General features: G+C 40.3%; 2 protein-coding genes across 11 annotated transcripts in view; one reads left to right on the top strand and one right to left on the bottom strand.

Annotated features, from left to right (window-relative positions):
* The window catches only part of LOC143448287 (focal adhesion kinase 1-like), a 62,699-nt gene that overhangs the window by 15,451 nt on the left and 20,327 nt on the right, over nucleotides 1–26,921 (bottom strand). For all 8 annotated transcript variants that reach the window (XM_076947950.1, XM_076947952.1, XM_076947951.1 and 5 more), the window contains 15 exons: nucleotides 26,274–26,416; nucleotides 25,801–25,996; nucleotides 25,383–25,487; nucleotides 24,783–24,863; nucleotides 24,024–24,134; nucleotides 23,593–23,710; nucleotides 12,763–12,816; nucleotides 12,576–12,666; nucleotides 12,399–12,496; nucleotides 12,013–12,113; nucleotides 11,740–11,855; nucleotides 11,171–11,271; nucleotides 11,001–11,090; nucleotides 10,170–10,314; nucleotides 9,816–9,875 (listed from right to left, as the gene is read on the bottom strand). In XM_076947950.1, coding sequence (XP_076804065.1) covers nucleotides 9,816–9,875; nucleotides 10,170–10,314; nucleotides 11,001–11,090; nucleotides 11,171–11,271; nucleotides 11,740–11,855; nucleotides 12,013–12,113; nucleotides 12,399–12,496; nucleotides 12,576–12,666; nucleotides 12,763–12,816; nucleotides 23,593–23,710; nucleotides 24,024–24,134; nucleotides 24,783–24,863; nucleotides 25,383–25,487; nucleotides 25,801–25,996; nucleotides 26,274–26,416 — 1,610 coding nt within the window. The remainder of the gene's footprint in view (nucleotides 1–9,815; nucleotides 9,876–10,169; nucleotides 10,315–11,000; nucleotides 11,091–11,170; nucleotides 11,272–11,739; nucleotides 11,856–12,012; nucleotides 12,114–12,398; nucleotides 12,497–12,575; nucleotides 12,667–12,762; nucleotides 12,817–23,592; nucleotides 23,711–24,023; nucleotides 24,135–24,782; nucleotides 24,864–25,382; nucleotides 25,488–25,800; nucleotides 25,997–26,273; nucleotides 26,417–26,921) is intronic.
* Nucleotides 16,808–23,074, top strand: LOC143448289 (uncharacterized). Of its 3 annotated transcripts, none has more exons than XM_076947960.1 (10): nucleotides 16,808–18,166; nucleotides 18,270–18,551; nucleotides 18,835–18,963; nucleotides 19,081–19,190; nucleotides 20,529–20,688; nucleotides 20,950–21,064; nucleotides 21,239–21,391; nucleotides 21,517–21,690; nucleotides 21,792–22,011; nucleotides 22,164–23,074. In XM_076947960.1, exons 2-10 carry the CDS (start codon nucleotides 18,274–18,276, stop codon nucleotides 22,784–22,786), a joined length of 1,962 nt encoding a protein of 653 aa, XP_076804075.1. In that variant the 5' UTR covers nucleotides 16,808–18,166; nucleotides 18,270–18,273; the 3' UTR covers nucleotides 22,787–23,074. The 3 variants fall into 3 exon arrangements, with proteins under 3 accessions (XP_076804075.1, XP_076804076.1, XP_076804074.1); XM_076947961.1 differs by having other exon boundaries at nucleotides 16,808–18,388; nucleotides 18,456–18,551; XM_076947959.1 differs by having other exon boundaries at nucleotides 16,808–18,551.

Below are 26,921 nucleotides of genomic sequence, written 5' to 3'. Positions count from 1 at the left end.
TCGACGATATAAGCTGCTGATATCTGGTCTGTTTTGGTACACAACACCAACCAACAAAACACACAGGAAAAGTTTGTGTGTGCTTGAGCAACACACCGGCACCTAACCGAAGAGTGTCAGTTAGCCATTACGACGCCTTTGTACATATGCTTTGACTGAAGGAAAAAACGATTTCTCTTTTCGCTTTGATAGCATTGATAAAGAAAGAAAAATAACACAGATTGGTTATCCAAGCACTTCGTGTAACGACACGCGAACTGTTTTGGCCTAACCGTAATCTGAAAGCGATACAACGGCCGATTGGACTTTACATTAGTGAAAGTGTAAACCATTTGCAACCCGACACCTTGGTTTTGAAACACCCCGTCTAGCTTGAATGAATCCCTGGTCAAAAGCTGTAAAACAATTAACAAGAACAGGCATTTAAGATTATCTCAACAAACAATGCACGAAGTGGTGAGATAGAACGCCTACTTAAACTGCTAAGCCTTTAACTCAAAATACTTGTGAAGAGATAAAACTTTCGGTCCTTCATTAACCACTTCTCGCCGATCTGTGGCCAAACTGAAGTGTAAATCGCTGATTAAGACGTGATAATTCTGAGACATCGACGCACGATCATTTCAGCGCGACACGTGACCAAGCTGGATAAAGTCGAAAAAGTTTCGCTATTTTAAGTCGAAACGGCACAAAGTTTAACTTAGCGGACGTTTGCGAAAAAAATTGTCAATGCGCGCACGGACGAAGGTGTCTCTTTTTTATCTAAAAATCGCAATCTCGTCGGACGTCCGTTGTATGCGGGGATTAGGGGATTTTGGGATCATTGTCAAACAACCTAGTTAGGGTGATCGGAGCAGACAATGGAATAGAAACAAATCGGGTTAATTGTTTGGAAAATCACTCGATTAATTTGTTCCGATTGGACACGAAATTGGTTGCTCTCGGGGTAGGGCTTTATTTGGTCATCTAAGCCAATTTCTGTCAAAATGAAACTCGGTGCCAACGTCGTACAAGTATTTACGTCATAATGCCTATTATTACCTGAATTCAGAGCCACGTGAAAAGAGCAATACACGCATACGCGATCAATACGGAATTCGCGGACAATGGCGGAACGTTTGTTTGACTACAAGGCTATGTACTTAGCACATTGTAAAAGTAAAGCCTTATTCTAATACAACACGCTTATACAGCGGCCTTATGGGTTAAGTGCAAGGTTACCCTCATATCAACATGAACCATTAAAAATCACGAAATATGATAATTACGTAAACAACGTTTTTGTAGCTTCAGCTCTGAGTTCGTTTTAACTGACTTGGTCATTATGCCAAAATTATTTAAAAATAGTTTTCAACTCGTGGTAATCGAATAAAAACAAATTTTCAACAGTTCTTTCAACGTGATTTACCTTTCAAAATAACCATCTTTCATCACATGGCCGTTGTTTTCAGTTAAGCGTAACGGTCGAAAGGACAACTTTTAAAATTTTTACTAACACTTCATTAATCATAGCAACTTCTTAATAGAGACTTAGTACAATGAATAGTTACTATTGCTAACTATGTTTTGTCACTAGCTTGTACATAAACAGCTTGTGAGTCACCTTGACACAGTGACGAACATTATGATTCATCGCGGTATAACACGATGAAAATAGACATCATATAATAAAAGATCAGCGCTCATACCATTAATGACTATTACGTACGAAAAATACCAAAATCGAATATTTCAAATCAAAATTACCACAATTTATCGTTAAAATTAACAATTCAAAACCGCGACGGGCCTTCATAACCTCTTGAGAACTGCAACGTCAAATTTAAATAACCTACAATTACATGGCAATATAATTAGGTATGTTAACCTGTTATGGCAGTAAAACACCTTTTAAATAAACTAAATACACAGAACATAAGATATCAAGAACTGCACTAACGATATATCCTTGTCTGTGTAAACTGGTAACACCCTATGCGGTCAGACGTGAATTTGTAAAGCAAACGAAGACCCTAACGCTACAAGTGCTTTCAAAAACATTTAGTTGATGTTAAATCAACTCCGCCTACAAAGCAACCGCTGCACGTCAGCTCACGGAAATAAAAACTTACAGGTAGTCAGGAATAAGAAGATAAATCACATCAACCGTAAAACATAAAATACAAATTTTTCTTTTAGTACGTTTATGGAAAGGGTCATTTATATAAAAATTCAAACGAGTCACCCCTAAAAGTGGAATTAATCAATTGTATTTTCGATGCTTTGCGGTAACTGCGGCAATAATTAACTGTTTCCGAGGTATTAAAATGAAGGAGAACAACAAAAAAGTAGGTGTAATAGACGATATTTATTAATAATTTTTAGCCATTGCCAACAGAATGCTGTTCATAGAAACCACAACCCTGCTATCATGTTGTTACTCGTGACAGCCCGGGACAGAAATAGTTTAAAATTATGCAAATTTTCTAACATAAAATAACAACACGACCACTCAAGCTGATGTCAGACGATTAATTTTCATAAGCTTTCACAAACGCGTGCCAGCTTTCAAAAACCTATATCTAAGCAAATAAACACGAGCCGCAATGAATACAGGTTTAAGTTAAAAGGCGTCTCCAAGAGCAGACTATGAGACCCTATTAAATCCACATTTTCTGTGTACTACCAGTAATTGAATTAAGCAGCCTACGACACGACTGCCTACGGCCTACGCCATGTTAAGTGTCTGTCTTTGATACAGAACTTACTCAATTAGGGATGAAATCTGAAAACGTGCTTCTTTACAAATTTGCTGCTAAACACATCCCACACACAATGTATCCGTTCCTGCTTTTTCTGCCAAAAAATACTTCACTCCTGCATCGTGGCTGGTTGTACTGACAGTGAGACCTATTTTTAACTCTTAAAAATCCTATTACGGAAATAAAGGCCAACAACTGGCAATAGTTCAAAGCTTTAATGGTCTCCACACGGGTATCGGAAACCACAAAAGTATCCCGAAAAGCAAATATAATCAACTGTTGTATAGCCGCTTGTCTGATCAAGTTTTTCTTCTTATGAAAAACAACCCAAAAGCCTGGTGAAAACCTGTCTAAGCCATACGCATAACATTCGCCTCCACTCAAACTACAGCGCAGCTAATCGCGAAGGAATCACAGGAACCAGTGAAAAAAGACCGTTCTCGTAGTGAATAGTGATAGCACAGGGAAAGAAAAAAAAGCGGCGGCAAAACGATTCGACACAAGGTAAAATCATCAACAAAGCTTAGGTCATCGCTTCTAAAAATCGAACTACACATGACTAAGCGCTGGCCACAGGCTGAATTCGTTGGTCATTTTGTGTAGGTGCTGATGGGTGGTGTGGATGATTTTTTGTTTTATCTAGCCTTCGTGTTTTGGTAAAAATGTACGAAAGTCATCAAATCTACTTCAGTTAAAGCTCATTCTTCTTCTATCATTTAAGCTGACAAGGCATCGTAAGAGCGCCCATTGCAGCACGGCATGCGTTGACATGCTCTTGTTTTTCAAATTCCTTTAAGCGACGAAAAATGCAATCATTTTCAGCGATAAACCTACCCGTCATTTCGACCAAAATTCATTTTAATCAAAGCTCGTAATACATCGCGCCACTCCCAAGCTTAACACGATAGAGTCACGGTGGAACGGTTCAAACCTCGGTACTAATTATCTCGGATAGATGCAGGATGGATACTTGGTAAATAAAACATTCTGATAGTCGGCTTAAGCCGCTATACAAAGGCCAAAAACGCTTTGGAAAACCAACATTGTTTGTCTCTCGCGATTCCAGCTAACCACTAAGAAACGGGTATTAAGCTACACAAGAGATAGATATTATTTTGTCGCAATTCCAACGTGGCGGTTTAGTCATAGATAGTTGGCCTGTTGAGTTAGATAATTGCGAGTAAATCGCCGTGAGTTTTGTCGCAACCTTGTCGAAAACAAACCGAACACGGGGTATTGTGTTATAGAGGAAGACGTCATAAAAATAAGACATTACCTAACGTCGAAAATTTGTGAATTATACGTCGGTTTATTATTTTTGTGACGACTCCACTTAAACCTAACGCCAAAAACCTCAATTGACCTATGAACTGTAAGCAAGGAGAAAAACACTTCGCTACCTTATCTCCAGGTAAGTCCTTAAGTGGCAAAAAACGGGCAACCTACAGTCAAAATAAGATAAGGCAAAAAGGCACACCTGTGAAGGACAAATATGTAGACAGACTGATGCACTTCGTAGCCTTGGGCGTAACGCATGCGCAGAAGCAAATATTTAGAAAACATATAGGCATCAGCTATATATTATGACCTCGTATACAAAATTGTGACGACCTAAATTACGATAAACTGATAGAAATGTGAAATACTAATACTGTACAGACAGAAGCAATATCAAGTAGGTTTAGATTTAGAACACCGGCACCGTTATGCAATGTTGCGGGAACAAATCACTGATTACAACCGTCATATGTTACATGGCAGAAACCAAGAACGCAACACAAACTTGTGAACCATTGTTGTCACAAAGCTTCTTTTCAAGAGCGTGTGATGTGTAATGTATTGCTGTCGTAGGCTGATTTTTTGATACCGCTTCCGTTTTCTGCCTGCACACAGATCGGTAAAAAAGGTCGACCGGAAGTTTTGGGGAAGTTGAAAATAAAGACAACCGAAGAAAGCGTAATAGGAACTCTGCTGCTTCTGTTGCAAAACTAACTGCTACTCGACATTTGCCTGAAAAATCTCGTCACGTTCCGTCGAATACCTGCGGTTTGTACTCAGATGCGGCAATAACCATTTTTGGCAACGGAAGAAAGTTTTGACGATATATTAGTCTACACCGACACTTCTTATGGAACTTTTACAAAATCTGGCAACACCGCAATCCAGTTTTGATTGGATGACGTGGTTTCAACGGATTCGGTGGTTTCACAAGACTCACTATGATGGTAAATGTCCATGTAATTAATCAAAGAGCCACACCGACAGACTGCGTACCTTAGCAAAATACATAGATGCAAATACCTGTAAACAGCTTTAACGTAACTACATATCTTTTGTTCTCGTTTCAAGAAAGAGTGACCGCTTGAAATACAATACATGTGTATTGCGTTAGGAAACGTGTGAGTTATGCTTCACCAAACAACCCCATGTACATGTACACCAAGTACGATGTAAAATATCACGTGAAACCGTTAAACAATACAATAACTTGTCGTTCCTATTGATAAAGCTTGCAACAACGAAATGACGACCAACTTGAAAACACGAAAACCAAAAAAGTCTATTATACACTGAAGGTCGTCTTTCTACTTCTTACAAGAGACATAATAAGCTTAACAGTAAACAGGCTATGATTGATTGTATATATAAAGATGAAACTATGTCGTGATGTCAAGGACAATTTCTTCGTCAAAGCCAAGATTAAAGAGACAATCCGGCACAGAGTTTGTTTAAGGCCGCATTAGCTGCTTAGCACTACCACGGGCGACATGCACTTTGGGTATTAAGCGCTCCTTCAAGCTAAGAGCTTATTACAGACGTCGAAAGGCCAACATGTTGTTCGGAAAAGTTTTACTCAAAAAGTTTTGCATACTTCCATTGCGTATTAGCCTCACCCATATTCATAAACTATCCTTCATTTTAAATAGCTTAAATTCATCACTACGTTTTTCTGTCGATCTCTGCATTCTACCCTATACTTTACTTCTGGGTAAAGAGATAAAATGAAATCTACGATTTATACAATTTCTCACATTTTGAAGAATAAAATCGCCATAAAACGTTTAGTTACTACGGGCTAGTACTAGTCTTAATCCAAAAACCTATAAAACCGGGAACAAAAAAGCCGACAAGTAACCTGGAGTCAAGCTGATAAGTAAAGTTTACAATTATAGAGCGCTCGTAAAATCTACACGCGCTCTGGTAACAAGTTCACAAAATAGGAAAAGACGATCCTTGTGTGTCAATCATCTCATAGAACCACGCAAAACATGAATTCCACTGAACGTGTTGTTACTCCTGTGCTTGCGTGCGACCTAGCTACAGTACTTGGCTGCAAGGTCTACTCCAGCCTTTGTTTTGCGGTCTTGTACCAACCAGAGCGCACATGGAACGGACGCGTCCGGAGATAGAATTCTGCGATAAGTAGCAGTCAGGGAAAGGTAAGAGAATTTGGTATTGTGTCAACCAAAACGGCAATAGATCAAACGTCATTTAAGGCCTTCGAGTTACTCGACAATATCTCTACGGTTGCTGCTGACGTATCGATCCAAGAGGGTACTTTTTATGTATTTATTCATGTCGAGGACAAGACGTTATCTCTTTAGATCGGGTGATTGATTCCTAGTGTTTTCAGTCGAACGATGATAAGTACACACACATCCGACAAAGCATCAATGGCTTTTTGATAAAAGAGGAAATTAGCTATCATAATACACTGTCAAGTTAACCTGGTTTATACATTCGATTAGCTTGGTTAGACGCAACACAGAGCTCCAAATAATGGCGTTTTGGTTGAATCTGGAAGAGATGAAATGTCTGGCGACGGGTTGTTATCTATATCGGCGTTAAATTATCGTCAAGTGCGATTTCAAATCTTTACCGATGTAACTGCATTAATGGCGGCAATAAAAATAACTTCTGGAGTAGGAGGTAATTTCGTGGGAAAATACCAGAAGAACTTTCTTGACCGATATTCTGTAATCGCTTGTTATTTAAAAAAAATTCAAAACACCAAATTATACCCATAAAGTGTACAAGTGAATGCAAATAGTTTTCTTCATTGAATAAACCCATGGCATATATCCGGTGGCATTTATTAGCTGCGGAGTATAACTTATTTATCTTATTTCATCTTCAATTTTTTAAACAGTTAATAATTGGCCAAGTTGTCTGGTTAATAATAATAATTCATACACCCTCTGTCGATTCTGACAGCGCAATAAACTGTACAAATATGGCAGCACGCAGCAACGGACACCATGGTCGAACACAAAAGAAAACGGTTTTATTTATCTTGCAAGTTGCTGGCAAACCAATCGCGTCCGAAAACTATTATCGCGTAACAATGAAACTTTTATTATGAGTCATAGAAGAAAGTATTATTACGTAGACATCGATCGACGTTAAATGTCGAGCACGGTGCCCAGTGTTTGATATTCTAGATCTCAAACAAGGTGCCGTACACATTTAGCTTGTTATAGCTGAGTAAATATAGAACACATGAACGCTTTCCTGAGCGCACACATCGACTAAAATGCTTTTAAGGAGCCGGCTGGTAGACGCAAGTCCACCTGTGATGCAACTGGGAAGTTTTACGAAAGTTGAAAAACTTTTTGCAACTTGGCTGTATTGACTTTTTCATGCAATACAAAAACAAGTAATGCAAACGCTTATATATGCGAAAACTAAAGTCAAACAAACAAACAAACTTCCGTCAATTTCTTAGCTGGCAAATCAACATTACGTTATAAAACCCAAGTGCCTTTGCTAAAACAAAGATAACAAATTTAACTGTTTGCACGTTTCTCCTTGTTTAATAGGACGGCAACTTACACATAAAGCGATCGCGTATTGTCTGACTTTTAAAGGAAAAACTGCTTACTTTCCATACAACCAGCTTCTGTAGCTCGTACAGTGAGTTTCCACTTACCAAGCACTCCACTCGAATTATGTGACATATTACTAATATAATTATAAGAAAGCGTAGAATAGTAAGCTTTAAGCAATATTAGCGCATGCTATAAAATGTGTTCTTAACCTGATTAGAAGACAAAGCTCTAAATGTAAGTTTGTTTTCAAGTTGGCTTTGCAACTGTTCTCGCTCAACTTAATTCTATCACTCAATAACAGCTAATTGTAGTTGCGCGATGCACTTCTCAATTTATGGCACCTAGCAGTAGCTTGCTGATAGGTCTGATGAATGAATAAAACTATCTACTGTTCCACCTTCTTCTTCCAAGACGTTTAATATTGGCGCCTTATGCTGCCAATGACAGACCATTTCGTATAAAAATAAAACACTTGACATTTTGATGAATGCCTACCACATATTTTTCGTTGCCTTAGCGGCCAATGAAGAACGCGACATAAATGCTGGAGCTGGGTATTTAGGTCGCGTGGTTAACTCAGACAATCTTTCAACGTCAGTGGAAGTCTGCAAAATGCTAAAACGCCAATTGAATTACAATTGGCTTGATAATAAAAAAAGCACAATTCGCTGAACTGGGCCGAGTTGCTGCAACGCGCATCCAGCACGATATTAATTTCAGTTATAACGTCTCCACTGTGAGACTTTACAGTCTTTACAAGAAGGCTATTTGTAGCAAACGCTGAAATAGAATTGTGACAATGCTATCGTAATAACGATCGCTTTCACGGCGTTGGTTGCCTTTTTCATAATGTTCTCGTGTTAAACATTAACCAAGCGGCAGCGTAGAAGTGTGTTCAAAAAAAATTATTTTTTTAAGCACTGTGATATTGACATCGCCTACGCGCTGTGACGCAAAACTTGTGTCAAAGTTTGCCAGGTTTTGACAGAAAATTACGAGAACAAACTGCGACCTTCAGGCAAAGTCCAAACAGTAAGAGACGTAGATACTAATGCTAAAAAAATAAATCGAAAACAATCTGGTTGCTACGCTCCGGCATAAAATCAAGCTTCCTATAAAGATGGCAACATTCTGCCGATTTTTCCAGTTAAACCTAGTCTATTGTTCTAAACTGCTGCCTGTATGTTTTTGGGTGCAGTGCGATTAGCAAATGCCAATGAAGACCACATCACAATAGCATCAACAACTTAAACAATAAAAGAGATGCGATGTTTGTAGCCTATGCTGAGCAATCTACAAGCACGAGGCAAACGTTACAAATAGCCGGAAACAGCACTAACATTGGCACTCAAAGTGAGCTGCGCAAAACGTGCCGACTAGTGCGGCATCCAGCACTATGACGACTGACTGAAGATAAATTATTCGCTCTTGGTCACATGACCGACCATGAGAACATATTGAGTACCGAGACTAGATAGGAATGAATTGGTGAAATATATGGCCCATTGGTTTCAACAACGTTGTTCGGTTACCGAGTGTTTCCGTCAGTTTTGTGCAGGCTGTGAAACCGCGAGCATGCATTTTTACCACCAAGCACTCGTTGCAGATAAACATGTTTACGGAAGAGAGTCGCTTAGTAAATGCAAAGCATTGTTTACTTGAGACGAAAGCAGCAAATCATGCCCAGTAATTGAGTTTAAATAAGTTCCAAGGTTAATTTCCTTACAAAACAAACTTATCAGTGTGAAATTAGACTCAGCTAAAACCGCTATTACAAAACAATTATTATGCAACAACTGGATAAAAGCCAGATATATATAAGATATTCAGCACATAGTATAAGTATATCTTAAAGATTTGAAAAAATGTTTGTCACGGCGAAGCGTCGTTGCTGCCGATCAGGACATTAGAGCTTTATCGCATTGCTTAGCTTCCAAACACGGAATTGGTATGACTTTTAACTTTCAATTTTCATTAAATTTTCTGTTAAATAATGCCGTAAAAACTTGACGTTTTTTTGGAGTAATTTTCCAAATATCTCCTTGTTTATTTAAATATTTCTTGATAATTTGGCTGAAGTTATTGCTTATTTTAAACGGCAGCCAAACGTCTGCGGAAGCGGCTTTACACACCCAAGGTTAGCCGAAAAACTGGGGATTCAATAAACAGATGTTTCCTGTCACTACAGGTCGGTTGAAGGTCAAAGCATTGATACCAAAACTAGATTATAAACGACCAAACTCACCTTAATTGCTGCTGGATTTCTTCAAACAAAGGGCGGAAGCCGGGGTCGTACGACCAACACCTGCAATAAAACAGAATAAGAATTCAACTAACTTATGATTAGCTTGTAGAAGGAAGTGTGACGTACCATTGAAATATCAAGGCTATCGAACGAATGAAATATAAGTAGGAAGCAGTGATGTTACTATTTAACAACTACGACAATTACTGAATTTCAAGGCATACCAGTAGGTACATAACCGCTTAAACATAAAGCAAAACTGAACGCAGCAACGTGTAACAGTAGCTTGCCAAAGCGAACCACACGTCACTCATACAAGATAGCGAAAAAGCATGAAAAATTTCCAACACCAACCTGAGCATAAGTTCATACAAGTCAGGCCTGCAGTTGGATGGCATCGCCAATCGTTCGCCGGTCTCTATCTTGCCGATGACGTCATTGTTCTTAACGCCCTGAAAGGGTTTAACTCCCATCATGAGGATCTCCCAACAGCAGACCGCTGAAAGTGGAAAGGAAGATTGAATAATTTGAAGATTATCGACTCCAAAGAAATATATGAGCAAATTACAACTAATCTTAGTCATGTAGCTCTTAACCAAGACAGGACAAAATAAGTGCTAGCACGAAAGAGCAATGTTGAGTATTTGAGATGATGCAACAATGTAGAGGTCCTCTATTGAGGACAAATCGTTAGGCGGCCAAAATACACAAAAGTGCTTAACAATTAGTCAAGCAACGATACGTGCAACTGCGAAATCACCGTAACAAGCATAGGGTTTAGGTTTGCGTGGTCACTTGCAACCGAGTTAAATAAGTATGCGTATGGTCGTGAAAACCAAACCGAGAGATATTGCAATATCAATCTGGCTGGACGCTAGTCACGCACAAAATGTAATCGCTATATTATTATTTTGAAACGTGAGAGTTTTAATCTCTTTCTTGGGAACATGGCCGATGAAACAATTAAAAATCTCCAGAAAAAATTTAAATACTGCATGCAAATGTTAACCCTCGTTAAAACCCCCGAACTAAAAATACTCTAATTAAAACATAAGCACTTGTTTAAGCATCGTACGTCGGCGCTCAACCTAAAAATGCCCATTTGGAAATAATCGTGGTAGTGAATGTCAATGGCATTGGTTTTGCAAGCTAAAACAAATTGGGTGGAAGTGAATTGCCGCATACCAAACATCCAGACATCCGTTGCAGTTGTGAATCGTCTGAAATTAATGGACTCCGGGGCCATCCATTTTATTGGCAACTTTCCTTTCGATGCTGCAAAATAGTAGCAAGGACGTTAGCCTCATGCAGAGTAAACATACCAGGAAATGACTCAATTAATCAGGTATTGTCACCTGTGTAATAGTTCTGGTCCTCCATGTAGCGCGAAAGACCAAAGTCTCCAAGCTTAATGCAGTCTGGCTGCATGACTAGAATGTTACGAGCTGCTACATCCCTGAGGAGAAAGAAGATTTAAGCAGATTATATCACGTTAAATGCAGAATCACCGATCTTAAATTAGACATGCGTTTAAACAGAGATTTTGGGTGGTCAGAAGGACCAGTACAAAATTTTATGCAAAAATTGTTTTAAATCGTAATGTTTGAAATAAATGCTTTTCTACGAATTGTCTGCAAATGCATAGCGGGAATACCCATGGTGATATTTCTACTCCAAAAAAATCCGTTTGTCAGAAATCAGTGAAATGTTAAAAGCTTCCCAAGAATTCGTTTACGCAATACGCGCATTACAGCCGTGTAAGACGTGCCACGTATATAAAAAACTTTGTCCGTGCGCTTGTCCATTATACACACTGCAACGGTTTTTAACCACAACTGACCCAATGTCGCCAACTAGCGGGAAATGCAAGACGCTTTTCGAAAAATTTTAACCGATTAAAGATAAAGTCAATTTAAACTTTTACCTGTGCACAAACTTCTTTCTTTCAAGGTAGCAAAGCGCTTGGCTCAACTGGTAGGTGTAAGTGATAAGCATCGCGACGTCCAGAGTGTGTTTATGAGATTGAAGATACTGACGCATCTACAATTAACAGTAACATACGTCAACCGACGTAGAAAGTTCATCTTACGCGATGATTAGGCGACAACAATAAACATATCAAGTTGAGTCAGTTGACAAATTGCTCAAGAAACGCCTCTTTAGGAAGCAATAAGATTAACTAGTAAAGTCAACATACTTCTCCGTATTTACAGAATTCCATGACTATCCATATAGGATGGTCGGTACAAACTCCGATCAACTTGACAATGTGCGGATGATCGAACTGGCGCATCGTATCTGGGAAGGAATGAATGCATGAAATAGAGTGACATTGGTATAATATTTTGTATATACAACCCGTGTTTAATTCAAAACAAGGGACTGTAGTTAGGCCTTTAACATAGGGTTCTGGACGTAATGACGCCATAAAAATTGCTACAACAAGTCAAATTTTACACCCAAAGGACAGCATTTTAGCATTTTGGGTAATGACAATATGACTTTTACGGGTAGAAATTTTAAACCACAGCTACAGTAAAGCAACCTATTATGCCAAGAGTGGTTAAGTTCAACTTTACTCACGAGCTTCCTCCAGCAAGCGGTCGGCAGCTCCCTTGCCATCCTGGCCTTGAAACTTACAGGTCTTGATCGCCACTGTCGTTTCAATGTTGTCCCTTCCTCTGTCAAATGACATTGTTATAAGTTAATTGAGCCTGCCGTTGAGATAACGTTACGATCGTTACTCTTAACTTCACTCACAGGTACATTCCTTTGTGAACGTCGCCGAACTGGCCCTCGCCAATCGTTGTGACAACACGGATGTGATCACGAGTGATTTCATAATCAAACTCTGCATGGAAAGAAGAACGTCGGGGTTTTACAAATCCGCTTCGAAGTTAAACTTACACACTTCAGTCGAATCACAACAAAATAACCAAAAAGGCACCTTTAGGCATGTTGTACAAGTCCTCTTCGGTGATTTCGGCATAGTCGTCGGTCTCTGCAAGAGGAAAAGAGCTCTTACTGTTAGGATCACGAACGGTTATTTCGGGCAGTATTGGCGGGTCGCTATAACGCTTTTTGTCGGCCGATACTTTAAACGCTCCCGATTTCGCGCGACTGAACGCTGGGGGAGTAGTGGCGCGCTGCGTGTGAGTAGGAGAAGTTAAGAACTGTGGAGATGATGGAGGAGCAGAAAAGTGATCCGGTTTCTGCATTTTTGAAACCGACATACGATACGGGGAAGCAGTAGTCTTTGGAGATGCAGGAGGTGAGAGATCATGTTCCAGGCTGGATGCTCTGCTTAATTTTGGTGACTGTAGATCTAAGGGGAAGACGGTTATCTTTTCCGACGGGATCAATTCCTGGAGCATTGAATTGAGTTCATCTATTTTTTCCTCTTCTGGTCTTAAATCTAGTTCCTTCTTCCAGTATCGTTCAAGAGTCCCGGACCGTTTGCGATCAATGCTCGAAGTCGAGTATCTTGTGCTGTTTGCACTTCTTGGAATGTCATAATCAAATTTCTCACATTTCTCTTGGTACCAGGTGTCAACCCTCGGACGATTTCGGGAGCTAAATGACCCAGAAGGGGTGATGCTGACAGATCCACAGGACGATGGACTAAGCAGTGAATCCACTGGAGTCATAGGTCGAGAATAAGATGGAGACGGTCTCGGGCTATCGTAGAAGATTTCGGAGGTGGAGGAAATAGCAGGAGATGTTGCTCCGACAGATTTGATGGGAGACTTTAAACTAAGATCAGGAAGAGAAGTGTTCACGCTGGATGAGACCTGATGAGTCGTCAGCGAGCGAGGACGTCCCGCGGATACAGGAGGAAGACCAATCGTAGATGTGTTGCGACGAGGTGACAGCACAGGAGACGCTGGAGAACCAGAACTACGCCTTCTTCGTTTTCCGGAAGAGCTCGAATTCAAAGTATTTTTGCGAGATGCAAAACTGGAGGAATCGGACGTGATGCTGCCACTCTGAGATTGAAAGCTTGGATGTTGAGGAAGTTGACTTAATGGAGGTGGAGAGGGCGGAGTAGGAGGCGAAGTAAGAGCTCTGGGACGCAAGGCACCCTTATTGAAATCACCCTCAGTTGGAATTGCAGGCAAAGGAGTGGTACTTCTAGTGAAAGTCGGTAAATTGGGCAAAGCATCTATGGGTGACGAAATCTCCATCTTTATGCCAGGGGGCGGTTTAGCTTTCCAAAATGATCCAAGTTTCTTTTTAATATTTCCCGGCTTCTGCATCTGGCCATCTTTCATCGAAAGCATTAGTTTCTTAGCGTCCCCTGGTGGCAACGTTCGGGTTTGCTCACTGACACTAGATCGCGCATTAGAGCCGGCGGAAGCAAAGCTGTCGTCTGACGAAACTCTGTTGTGAATGACGCTGACGTCATTAGTACCTCTACTAACGGTCTCATTCACGGCTAGTTCCATGTAGATATTCTCTTCGGTGGCATTTTCGAAGGTCGGGGGCGTCAGAGGTGACGTGCTTTCAGCGGGGGCTTTAATGGAGCAATTATCCGCCCTCTGTATTTTGTGGAACTTTTTCCGGTCAATGCTTGCGTACTTTGAGGAAGGAACCCTGGTCTTCCGTAAACCGAGCAACCGATTGTCGTCCACTACTAGGTGGGGATCGTAAGGATACAGACCGCTGTCATTGCTCCCGGAGCTCATTGTGCTTCCTCTTGTCTTCCTTATCCCGGACTGATCCTTGATGTACTGGAAGTTGCTAAGGTCCACATCCATGCTTGTGTAGACAGAATCGACCTCCTCCGAAGAACAGCTGTCGTCTCTTCCTATTTCTAGCAAGCTCGGATCGCTCCTGTGCCGAGATAGGTTCGTCTTTTGCTGGTTTGAAAGCGATCCTCCTGGCTTCAAGGAGCGACTTTTCATCGACGTTTTTAGATAAGAACGATTGGGCAATGCTGGTGGTTGCACTGACTGTGTCGTCTGTGGCGCCATCTCGTGACTATCGGTCTTCGAGTCGTTGGTGTCACCCAAGGTCGCGTAAGATGGCGCTCCCTGTACGCTGACGTAGACATCCTGGACATCGACCATGGACTTCCAAGCTCTGGAAAGTCCGGTTTCTTCCTTTTGGATCGTTTTCTTCACACTCTTGCGGCGAGGGAGGGTGCATATGGCCCCCGCCATGTCACTGTAAATGTCATCGGGACTTAGCAGGTTCCCGGATCTGACGTCTTGAAATGTAACGTCATCAGTGTCGTCATACACGATGGGTAGTTGGTTCAGTTCGGCTTCGCTGAGATCATCCAAGGACTTACACGATCTTCTTCTAAAGGATCGCCTGCATGGTTCCCTATTAAGTTTCACCCTGGTGTAGTTTATCCCGTTGACCTGATCAACTCCGGGATCCATTACACTACACATTCCACTACGCTGTTTTCTCTGGTAAAGCGAAATACAAGTAATCTGTGTTCTCTGTTACTGCTAATGAGCTTGTTATAGTCAACTTCTTGCAACCGCGTCTACGTGCTATACAGATAATGGCGTCATTTGTAAACGGAAATACAACGTAATACGAAGACGTTTTGGGCGGAGATGAAATTGCTAAGTTCGGTTAGGTGCGGAAATCTATCTGACGCGTTGCTGCCGAATTTTCAGCAAGTTACTAAAAATATTGCAATATGACGCATAATATGTTTAGTAGACACTGCTCAGATTTGTGCGTCAGTCACGTTTGAACATAGAGCTTTCACTCAGGAAACATACAGTACTACGTCATTACAACTTATTTCCTTCATAATAATCAACTCGTACAATCACCGGTACCCCAACAACCGTTAATTTTTACAAAATTTTCATAAACCTCTCTTTCACCTTCGCAGTGTGGTGCGCAACACAGCGACTAAATAAAGTAGGAACGAAATGATGGAGAAAGTACAGGAACATCGAGCAAACGAGCTTGTATCCTCTTTCATTCAATGAGTAAACGTCATAGGGAATCAAGCATTGAATCGGTTAGAAATGTCGTGAGCACCGGAAACAGGCAAGACCGCACAACTGCCAACGTGCCTGGCCTGAAAATGTCGGAGTTAGACACGCAGACCGCCACTTTTTACCAGTGGTTTTGTACAAACATTCACGTATATGTAGAAATTCAGCAATTCTTTTAAAGCTCGAAGCAAAATGCGTCTAATGTCAATTGCTTGAATTGGAGCAAACAATAACTTTTTTATCGAAGAACGAAAATTCACCGACCTAGCATTTAATCAACACACTCCTGGTGTATTCATTTCCCATAATATGCGTAAATACACGGAATAATACCACTATACACAAAATTGCGGGTGAAAAATTTTGAACTTTTTGAGTTTGCGACTAGTGTTAAATCAAATTGAAGATAATGCCAAAATTTTTTAGTTAGAATTCTAATTACGCAGTTTGGACTTTCCTGGCTTTAGGATTAAGGTAGAGACTCATTTCGCAGCACTGCGTGTGCGTACAGTTCTCGCCACTTCCAAGCTGATTTCTGATAAAAACACGATTGCAATAATACGTTTTCACGAGTCGTCAGCGACCCATAATGTTTATCTTAAAATTATTTTCGGCAATATAAACACAAAATCCAGAAGCGCAAATTAATTATTTGCCACTTAAAAGCAGAACACATTTATAAGAGGATTAACTTTGCCCTACTTTTATCCACATTGAGCAAACGGCGCGACCGGTTTTAAAAAATCTATCATTAAATTCTTAAGCCTTAAAGTATGTCCGGCCGAAGCGCCTTATAGCAGGGTCTACTAGTCTTAATACTTGACAGGGTCGTAGCGTAAATCAGTTTTAAAATTTGATAGGCGAAGGGTAAATAGTGTTAGATCAATTACTATAAAAATAACATTAACATGGCCGCAACATCACAACTTCTTTAATACGCCATCATTCTGGCAAGGAAAAACGACTAGAAAACAGTTGAAGAGCTAAATATTGACCGTGCGGCGGCCAACCGTAAACAAATGAACATAACGGCTCTAAAAGCCCGAGGCGATTGCTAAAATCAACGAAGAATTTCCAGACGAAAGAACACTTGTACGTGAACCAGGCGGGAAATGCCGTATAATGAAGGTGCCCTGATGTTCTAAAACTATTTAGAATTAAAGCAGACTGAAAGAACCAAGTCAGAAAGTTCTAGGCAACCGTATAGCGAAACAGTTATAAATAATAAGCAAAAATAGAGCTAGAGTGGTGAGAAAGTTATGACGGTTGATAAGTTAAGATGACGACGAGTCGACAACCACGTCAGCATATTAGACTAAAAAATCAGTCAATAAAATGATAAACTTACAAGTGTAAAAGTGCGTTGCAACTGGTTTTTTTAATACTCTAGACATCTAGACTTCTAGAGCGTTGGTGTCAGACATATAAAAAGAAAGCAAATGAATAGAAATTCTGTAAAACGGCGATTTTTTATGTAAGGTGACTGTATCGTAACCCGTTGCAAATACAAAGCTAAATCCGAAAAAAAAACAACATTAAGTAAAACTGGCTCTACCCAAATGACCTAACTGGCGTCCTACCAAAAAGCCTGAAACCACTTATCAATTAAAAGCATATTGCTAAGTAAAAGTTGGTAATACAATTAACGAATTGTCAAACTATTAGGGAGTTTGAATAAGGCTTCAATGTACATGTTTAAATACGTATTCTACTTTGGCTTACGCAAATGCATCAAATCAAAGACAAAGTATCCTTATCGGGCGAAGATTAATTATATCGGCACAATCGATTCTCTATTTGGTGGAACAAGCAAATTGGCAGCGAACAGTGGAGCAAATCTTTTTTAAATGTGACGTCAGAACGCAGGAGATTAAGCAACAGTTTTTTTCTTAACACCAGCGAAAAAAGTCCTGTGACTGCACCTTGCTTGTAAATACCGGTGGAAAATTTATGACAGTTAACGAAGTTTATTGTTTACAGTTTATTGGGTTCTCAAAGAAATTTTACGGCGTCGTGATGCAAAGTAACTGTATGGAATACAACGCACCTCTTGACAACGACTCATTCAGCCCTATAATAAAATTAGTAGAAACTGGTAGCAAAATTTTAAGAGCCTGCACCTTCAAGAAATCTAGCTTTGCACAAAGGTGCATGGTCAAAGCAGATTATATCTACGAGGCTTGTCTGCTTTACGGCCTGATGACTAGCTTAAAAATCTATTCATAACGTATATCTGCGATAATTGACGATAACTTTACACACATAGTCTGACCATTACGCGCATAATCACATTGGCAGGAAACGTTTGTGATTTGACTGTAAATTACGCATCTGCACTTCCGTTGACTCAGTACTGGAAACAACGCAACAAATTTTGTCGCATTGGTATGATTTAGATATTTTATAACGTACAACGAATTTAAGCCTTTAACCGTTTGGCCTACGACGTTATGTGATGGATTAGTTTTTTTTTATTTTGTGAACACAGTGACATGTCTAGTCCACTAAGCACACGGTTTACTACATGTCTTGTGCTGTACAACGCGCTATCTGCTTTTGTGACCCTACTACAACTATACCCCGGGTCGTCTAACCTTCAACAAATTGGTATGATTACGCAACAATGGGCTTTGCTACCACTTGCTCAATCACAAGAGGTTTTGTGTCCATGCAGCCATTGCGGAAAGGATACCTACTGCCACCAGATGTCGCTCACGAGGATACCATATGGGTTACCTGCGGCTGGAATAGAGACTTTGTATCTGTATGGGTAAGACAAACGAATGTGTGGGTTTTCGTGGAGGCCATGGTTGGAGTTTGTATGAAACCGTTATGTTGCGTAGCCAAAAAAATTAAATGTATATACAGTAGTACACCAATGACGTTAACAATTCAAAATTGGTAGTGAAATGGCATAGGATCAAATAATGCACAACGATGCCTCTTGTCCAACAGGCAAAAGCCCGTATGCTGCGTTAACGCGAACACACATCTTATTTGTGTTTTATTCACGCGCAAAGTTTGTGACTTATCTACATTTCACGTCATTTCAGAAATAACATCACGAATATCAACAGCAGCAGTTTTCGTGGCATGAATGCGCTCACCAAACTTATACTCGATAAAAACAACATCAGTCGAGTGACGAGAGACACCTTCGAAGCGTTAACAAGCCTGGACACGTAAGCCCTTGAGTACATTTGACACTGCTCGAGCAAACTAGTACAGTTATACTGTAGCTTCTGAGTTTAATTCACGCGGAGCGAAGTTATAACTTTGTAATCGGTTTTCTTTTCCAGCTTGCACTTGGAACATAACAAGCTTCGTCACGTGGATGATGGAACGTTTTCTCAAACGACGAAGCTGCGGTTACTTTATCTTAATGATAACCAACTGGATTCTTTCCCAGGTACATGTTGTCATACCAAGGGAACACACAACATTATTAAGGCCATATTTATGCGAATAGCCTGACTTATTGTACTGTCCTACTACCTGTACTGGTCTAACTGCACAAAACTAGCGGAAAGTAATCCAAATCTTAAAATATTGCCTGCTAATACTATTTACAATTTTCCTTTACGTGTTTTCCTACAACACAAAAACGGTTAGACGATCTAAGTAGCTTTCGATGTTAAAAAAGCTCGTTGCGAAGCATAAGCTATGACGTGTTTTCTTTCCTGGCTTCGTGAGACGACTGCGTGCCTAGTTGCCAGTCCTGTGATTAAAAGCAAAACAAAACCAAATTGAGACTTACCGGACACATAAACCTTTGCTAGTCCAGGAAACGCTTCATGAATAGTTATCACCTCTCTTGGAAGCTGCAGGGCTTGCCATTCATCCGAATAGCGGATCTTTTTCGGTTTGCGAACGGTTGCGTAGATGACTTTATGACTATCGCGTCGTTTTGGTGGATTGCCGGTGATCTTGAGGTACCCGGTGACCGACATTGCCGCTGACTTCACGCTTTTGCAATTGAAACTGACAAGAGTGTTAGGACTCCACGATCAGATAACTAGTCAATCAGTGTCCAGGCTTCAAAGACTTGGTCCAAATTCCTAAGGTTTCTACGCGCTTATATGCTCTATGGTCAAAATGCATTGGATTACAGCTGCCTGCATTATGAGATCAAGCATAACCGTTAGAAACGGATGTAACAAAATCCGCCTTTTCAGAAAAGCTTCGTCGGGCTATCAGTTGCTGACTAAACCTCACGAATGCTTGTCACAGATAGCGTGCTGCCATATAGCAGCATCCTACGAGGTAAAAATTAGTCCCGGTTATCTTGTTTTCTACGTGACGAAATGTATGACCATATATAGCACAAGATAACTTTCATGCGTGGCAGCTCACAATTATAGTACGCCCTTCTACGACTGGGGAAATCTTAATGCGATGGGTTTCATGGAAACCCGACATTTTTAGTGATTTTCGTGCATGGCAAAGACAACTCTTGTACTACTGCATTTGTACACAACACACTGCAAACTTTTCACGCCATTTAACTAAATGGTTTTCGGTGAAATGAAGAGTTAGCTGCCTGTTAATGGCAATAATAAGGCTTTAACTTGTCGAGTGTGACGTCATTGCAGATCGCAACACTTGATAATGCAAGAACAGAAAACGCTTAGACTGAATCCATTTAGTCGAATGTTGTTCTGCCCAATGGAGGCGAATAAAATTGTCAAATATCATCACATCGGCCATGGACTAACCTGACAACCATTTATACTGATTACTATTGCAGTCGGTATATCCTACCTGACGAAACTGGAAAAGCTAAACATCGCCAATAACCGAATCAAACGGATCCACTGGAGCAGTTTCATTCAAATGGGTCGCCTGTCTACACTGACGTTTTGGGACAATCCCCTAATCTGCGACTGCAACGCCCGTGAACTTATACGGTACTGAGCTTTGTGCTTGATGTTACACATACTGGTGTAGACTACGACTGGAGCTAGAATACAATTAAGTAATGCACAGCTTTTTAATAAAGCATTACACTTTATGGGTTGGTGCCATTTGTAATTAAACTAAAATTCAAAGCAATTAAAAGCGGCATTAATTTGACACGGCCAGATATTTTAAGCGCGATTTCGGCGCCAAACAATTTCTGTTATGCAAAATAGGTTTGTGCGCTAAAATAATTCTTTGCGCTTGAACAGGTGGCTCACGACGTCATCTAGAGGAAAGACGATTAAGACAACAGACTCGCCACCAGACGCGTGTAGGAAAAAAAGAGACAAAACAGTGACATGCAAGAAGCCAAGTATTGAAAGTGTAAGTTGTCTAAGTTATGTTTTAGTTTTTGGATTTGCCGAACCAAAGAAGTAGTGTTAGCAGCATATGCTGGTTCTAATGGTGCTAAAGTAAAAGCAAAATTGGTTTTTAGCTGTGTTGGGATGCTTTTAGTTGTAATTCTTCAGCAAAATTTTCTGTCATTTACGCGACCAGATTGAAGTATTGCGACAGCACGACAATCTAAATGACAAATTTGTTCTAAACCAAACTGTGGCTCTGCATTGCAACATATCCTGGGCATTGATAGCGATATGGAAAACGCCGCAAGCTGGTTATATACAACCGTACCAGCGCAGCAGGATACAGGTTAGGCAGTAACTTAACCCTAATCTCAAAGTATTGTCAACGAAAAATGTTTGCACCTTAGTTATATCGTGGCTTAAATACCAAGTCAAACACAGCATATAGCAATTCGTTTAACTCTTTCGCAGTCTTACCTTAATGGGACATTGGTGGTGTCTAACCTGCGAATGACAGACAATGGAACGTACGCTTGCCACGCTCACTACAGCAACAATAAGCAGCGAGCATCACAGACAATTTCGATAAGAGTTGTAAAAGCCACCAAGCCAACTTTCGTGGGTGCCGTAGAACGCCGAGTCCAAGTAATTCGACTTCTTTGCTTTTGTCTCGAAACAAAGACACTATGTGACGTAACATGAAGAATCTAACCTTCCGAGTTTGTAGTTTTTTGTGTCTATTTCAGGCAATACATGGTGAAGAAACGCGACTTACATGCCAAGTTGATGCCATTCCGGTAGCCACGGTAAAGTGGCGGCCTCCGCGCCATGCCAACAATCTTGGCCCTTTTAATTTTACAAGCAATGACAGGTTAAGGCTGGAAAATGGTGGAATGACCTTAGTTCTAACACGGACCAAGAAGTCAGATCAAGGAAACTGGACGTGCACCGCGAAGAACGTAGAAGGTACCAATAGGAACATCGCATGAGTTACAAGCGAGAGCTGTAATTCCAATTTCGTGTTTCACAAGCTAATCCAAGATCAGCAAAGTTAACTTCGAATGTTAAATGTGCTGCTGTGCATACAGTTTTGATAACACACATTTTGACGACTTTAGGCATGGCAAGAAGAAAGATATCCCTGGAAGTTGATGAAACGTCCGAGTCATCTGCTAACGACACAATGGTGATCATTATTGCGTCTGCGGTTAGTGGAGGAATCCTAGTTATCGTCATCCTTTCCATCGTGGTGGTATGTTACCTGCTTCGAAAGCGGAGAAAAGCAGAGGAAAATGCGATCAAGACGGAGCTGAGTGACGGAAACCCGACAAACGGAACCAGAGTTGTTTATGAGAATCCGGTCAGCACAGAAGAGTATGAATCGGAAATCGACGATGATGCAAATAATGATAGTTCCATCGACTTGGAGGAGTCCGAGGTTGAATCAAAAGAAAAAGAGACGAAAATGGCAAACGAGAACGACGACAAGAAAAACGATGAACGCGAGAAGACGATTGATAAAAATAGAAAATGGTTAAGCAAAAAGAAAAACTACCAGCCTAGTAAAGGCAACAAGAACAACAAAACAAAGAAAATTAAACAAAATGATCAACCGACTGACGGTGACGGCACAGTTGTGTTCGAACAACAGCCACAGACTATGGCATATTACTACCCGGGGCAGAATCAACTACAGCAACCATTCGAGTACCAGCCTCAAGTGAAAGGGTTCAGATTGTGACGTCACTATGAAGTGATTGTCACATGCGAAACGGCATCGATTTTATTAATTTATAGAGCTCTAATGTTTTGCGTGTTTGGGACATATTTACATAAGCTATCGCTTTTTCACCGTAAAACTTACCACGCTACCTTTTTTATTCATGTTTTTCGCCAACCTAACCGCCTGTCTTTAACAACAGGCAACGTTTCTGACCGATGACCTACTTACGATATTCACATATCACCGAAATTAACTTTCGTTTTTGTAACAGAGCAGTGGCAATAAACAAACTTTTGTAACATTTCTCATTTGTTTCACGAATATTTGATTGAATTTGTAAACCGGAGACGAGGCCTCCTCTAAATTCATATACGTCACCACTCTCCATTCTCCAGCTGACGTTGCTGTCATTCACAACAGCGTGCATAAACCGAATGACAAAAGAAAAAGCGCTCATAGCGACCGCCAACACGAGTGCCAGGTGCTTATGGACTCATTAAAATTGCATTCAAATTCAAAGCAAACCATTGGGATTAGAGTTAGATAAAATGATTTTAATTTGCAGATTAAGATTTTGAGTAATGACTATAATTAATCATTGTCAATGCAACGTCTGCAATTAAAATGTTTGCATCTACGCTGGCTCTGATGTTTTTGCTTCGAATTACTTTCCAACATTTTGCTCCTGAATTGTGTGTAGATTGTACAAGCACATCGAAATTTAAAGAAGTTGGCCATTGCAAGATAAAATTGAAAAACCAAATCCATACAATATGACACGTTTTGTAAATCGGCATACATGAGGCATATTGTAACCAAACTACCTGAATTTATTCCTTGCGAATGATCTCTCTTCGACATTGACCTAACCGGACTGGCTTCAACCGCGACGTGGCTTGCCATGTCGTTGCCAGGCGTCGGTGGCAGCTCGCGTTTGTTCAGCTGCAGGGAATCAAAAACGGGAGATCGTTATTTTCGTATAAAATATCATTAATAATAATCCTTGTTTACGTTAAAGACAGCAATTAATTTCATAAAATAAAATTACTGTTTTTTGTAGAAAGTGCTATCGAAGAGCTTGCGGAAGTGCACGAACTATTTACACTCTGACACATTTGATATTTTGTCATAGCATACACGTTGCCGTGGTTTTGGAAAGAGAAACCAATCGATATGAACGGTTGACGAAGAATGTTCAATTTATACCATACGCAATATCATATTCGCTCCTGATCATGTAACATGCAATACTCACAGCTTGCACAATGAAACTCTGGTCAGTGCTGTTGACGATGCGGCAGTATCCGTCTATTAGATCCGCTATGTTCTCGGCAACGAATAGTGACTGGGCCGTGATGGTGAGAGGCTGAGTAGGATACAAAATATTTACAACTGAATCCTGTTATTCGATATTAATTTGTATGGAATGGTAAAATACGCTTGACTGCCATGCATAGGGGTGTAAGGCTTTTACCGCATTACAACCGGCCAATCGTGGATTACTAAATCGAACGATCACACAACTCACTAGGGTGGGCAGTCGACCCACGCCCACTGATCCATTGAGTAAAATTTCAAGCGGCAAATTAGAATAAGGTCGACTTCAAAGCACAGACTAAAAACAATCACTACTCAGACATAGTTGTTTAATTAAAAAAATCATCGATCAGATACTAAGCGGAATTGACATCACAACTCTACAAGAGCTACAGCCAAGGTAAAAGTATCATCACCTCGATGGATGAGATTGACATCATGCATGATTTGTTATTTTTTCTGTATCTAACATTTGTGGTTTACAAGAGATAAACAACAATCACTGAAAACATTTTTTGACAATGTTTCATTCTCTAAGAAAATCAGGATTAGGATCAATTTAACCAATTTTCAAACAAAACCTACAAATCGAAGCCGAATCCAAACAAGTATCCCTGACTGGCAAGAGCTTTCATAAGAAAAAGCTTAAATACGAGCTAACTGCAACACACGGAAGTCGGTTTATGCTTAAACTTACGTCGTTAGCTCCTTGTATCTTGAGCAGTAGGACCCCTTTTCTTCTCGGGTCGGTTGCGGAGTCGGTTTTGATTGACAGAACCTGAAGTCAGAAAACATAAAACTTTGAAAAAAACGGCTAAAACGAAATATGCAAAATGTCGTTTCTGTACAATAAATGACGACTGACTTTGCAACGGTAAATCCACTATCCAGCCATAACATCTACCCATCTATACCTATAATTGCACCGGGGCTGGTCCTAAACGTTATCATTTTCTCTTCTATGCTAAACAGCCATAACCAAAACAGTGCTTACATGATTATTCGCTTATCACCATAGCATGGCGGTACCAACGAAAGCATTACGTATTTCGTTTACTTGGAAGCGCTAAAATATTAATGTATGACGAAGCCGGTTACGTGGATATTTTTTCTAGTTAGTCTTGTTGGACTTCACAGAACAAGAAAACTTTTACAGAAAATTGCATGGTGATGGTTTTGGCTGTACCATGTACTTTTTCATTTGTTTATGAAAATGTATTTCTGGTTCTGTTAACAGTGAAAATTCACACGGATACTGGTCATCGTGAGGGCACAGATGTAAAATCGATTTGAATACCTGATGAAACTCGGCCAGGACTGTTGGGGTTGCTCCTTTGTCGGTCCAATAACTTATTCCAACTTCTGGGCCAATAACAAGCTCGACGGACACGCTCCAACCGGTCTGAAATATATTATAAAGTTTTCCACATTTGACAAACCTATTTACAAAGGATAATACTTCACTAATTAAACCGTCACTTCGCTACAAAGTACGGCCTGCATAGTGTGAAAATTATAGCAGTTTAATAAAGATAAATAAATTTTCCTGGAAAAGATGTCTGAAATCACGTTTGGTAACAACACTACTTGTTTAAAAGATTTTGTCGGGCTTAGAAGTAAAATAAATCAGATTCTTGAATTACATGGGTTATATCCCAATGGAGGCCTTCAAAGAATTTCGTTGACCCAGGAATAGTTTATAAACGTCAACCTACCCCGAGTGCACATTTGTACATTTCCTGATCGAATCTCGTGATCCGTTTCAATATCTCGAAAAATCTAAAGACACATTGCTCGCCAGTGAAGCCTGCGACCGCTTTAAATTCTTTTGTCACTGTCTTGCGGAGATCCCGCGTCCTGTAAGACTCGATGACGCATTGTGGGAAAAACTTGCGCAATCCGACGTCCTTTCTGGAAATTTCGTTTGACAGATGTTAAAATTAAAATTTAATTTAAATAAAATTAAAATTTAGTTACTGAGATGATCATCAGTTAGTTAGATTGTGAATTTTGTGATTAGAAATAGTGGCCAAACCATAAAAGTACAATCCAAGTTTATAAACCTTGGCCTTGGTTAGGGATTAGGCTAGCCTGTTCACATTCATTTTAATTCAGCTAGTGCTAGAGGTTGCCTGGTGAGCAAATATTTCTAGGAAGTGGTAAGTTATCACATCATGGGCTGACTTACTCGAGTAATTCGAAGTTGGATTTCTTATCAAAGACATCCTTCGGCATATCTTTGTAAAATCGTCGCAGTTCAAGGCATCCGAGTTTGACTGAAGTATCGCTTTCAATCTTCTCGGCGATAACTTGTAAGTAATCGCAAAATACCTGAATACACAGACGGTATTTTAGCAAAACTCTTGGTAAGCAAATTCCCTGAAGACCTAGAACAGTGGACAGAGAAAAATGTTCAAACTCGATGGACAATAGTTACTGCCTGGACACAAAGCATTAGCAGCGATGGTTGCTTCAGCAAATATCTTTCCTTCTACAAACTAGCAATGGTGGGAAATCGGTCACTGCCACGGGACATATTAGGCGATCCCCAATGGGTTTGACAAATAATTTGATTGACAATTAAATGAGTGGCAGCATGTCTGTGAGGTGGTAGACCTGTGCCTACTGCTCCCTTTGTAAAACACTGTACGACATTCGTTAAGCTCATACAATAAATAAGAATGTACAGCTCAGGGTGCACAAAACAGAAATAAATGGGCAGAAACGCCAAGTGATTTGAAGCAGACCTTCACTTTGTATATCCGCTCGTTGAGCCGTTTTGCGGTTTTTGTAGAATTAATTCAATCGCGTTACGTTAGGTCTTGCGCCGGATTGC

The sequence above is a fragment of the Clavelina lepadiformis genome, chromosome 3, assembly GCF_947623445.1.
Source record: "Clavelina lepadiformis chromosome 3, kaClaLepa1.1, whole genome shotgun sequence".
In the NCBI taxonomy this organism is placed as follows: Eukaryota; Metazoa; Chordata; class Ascidiacea; order Aplousobranchia; family Clavelinidae; genus Clavelina; species Clavelina lepadiformis.
This window is presented reverse-complemented; position numbering and strand designations above follow the sequence as displayed.

Excerpts from the sequence above, each read along its gene's own strand:
- LOC143448289 (XM_076947960.1), top strand. The coding sequence starts at position 18,274 with ATGTCTAGTCCACTAAGCACACGGTTTACTACATGTCTTGTGCTGTAC. Across the intron at positions 18,964-19,080 it reads GCGTTAACAAGCCTGGACAC|CTTGCACTTGGAACATAACA; the intron begins GTAAGCCCTTGA and ends TTTCTTTTCCAG. Across the intron at positions 21,065-21,238 it reads AGAAGCCAAGTATTGAAAGT|ATTGAAGTATTGCGACAGCA; the intron begins GTAAGTTGTCTA and ends TTACGCGACCAG.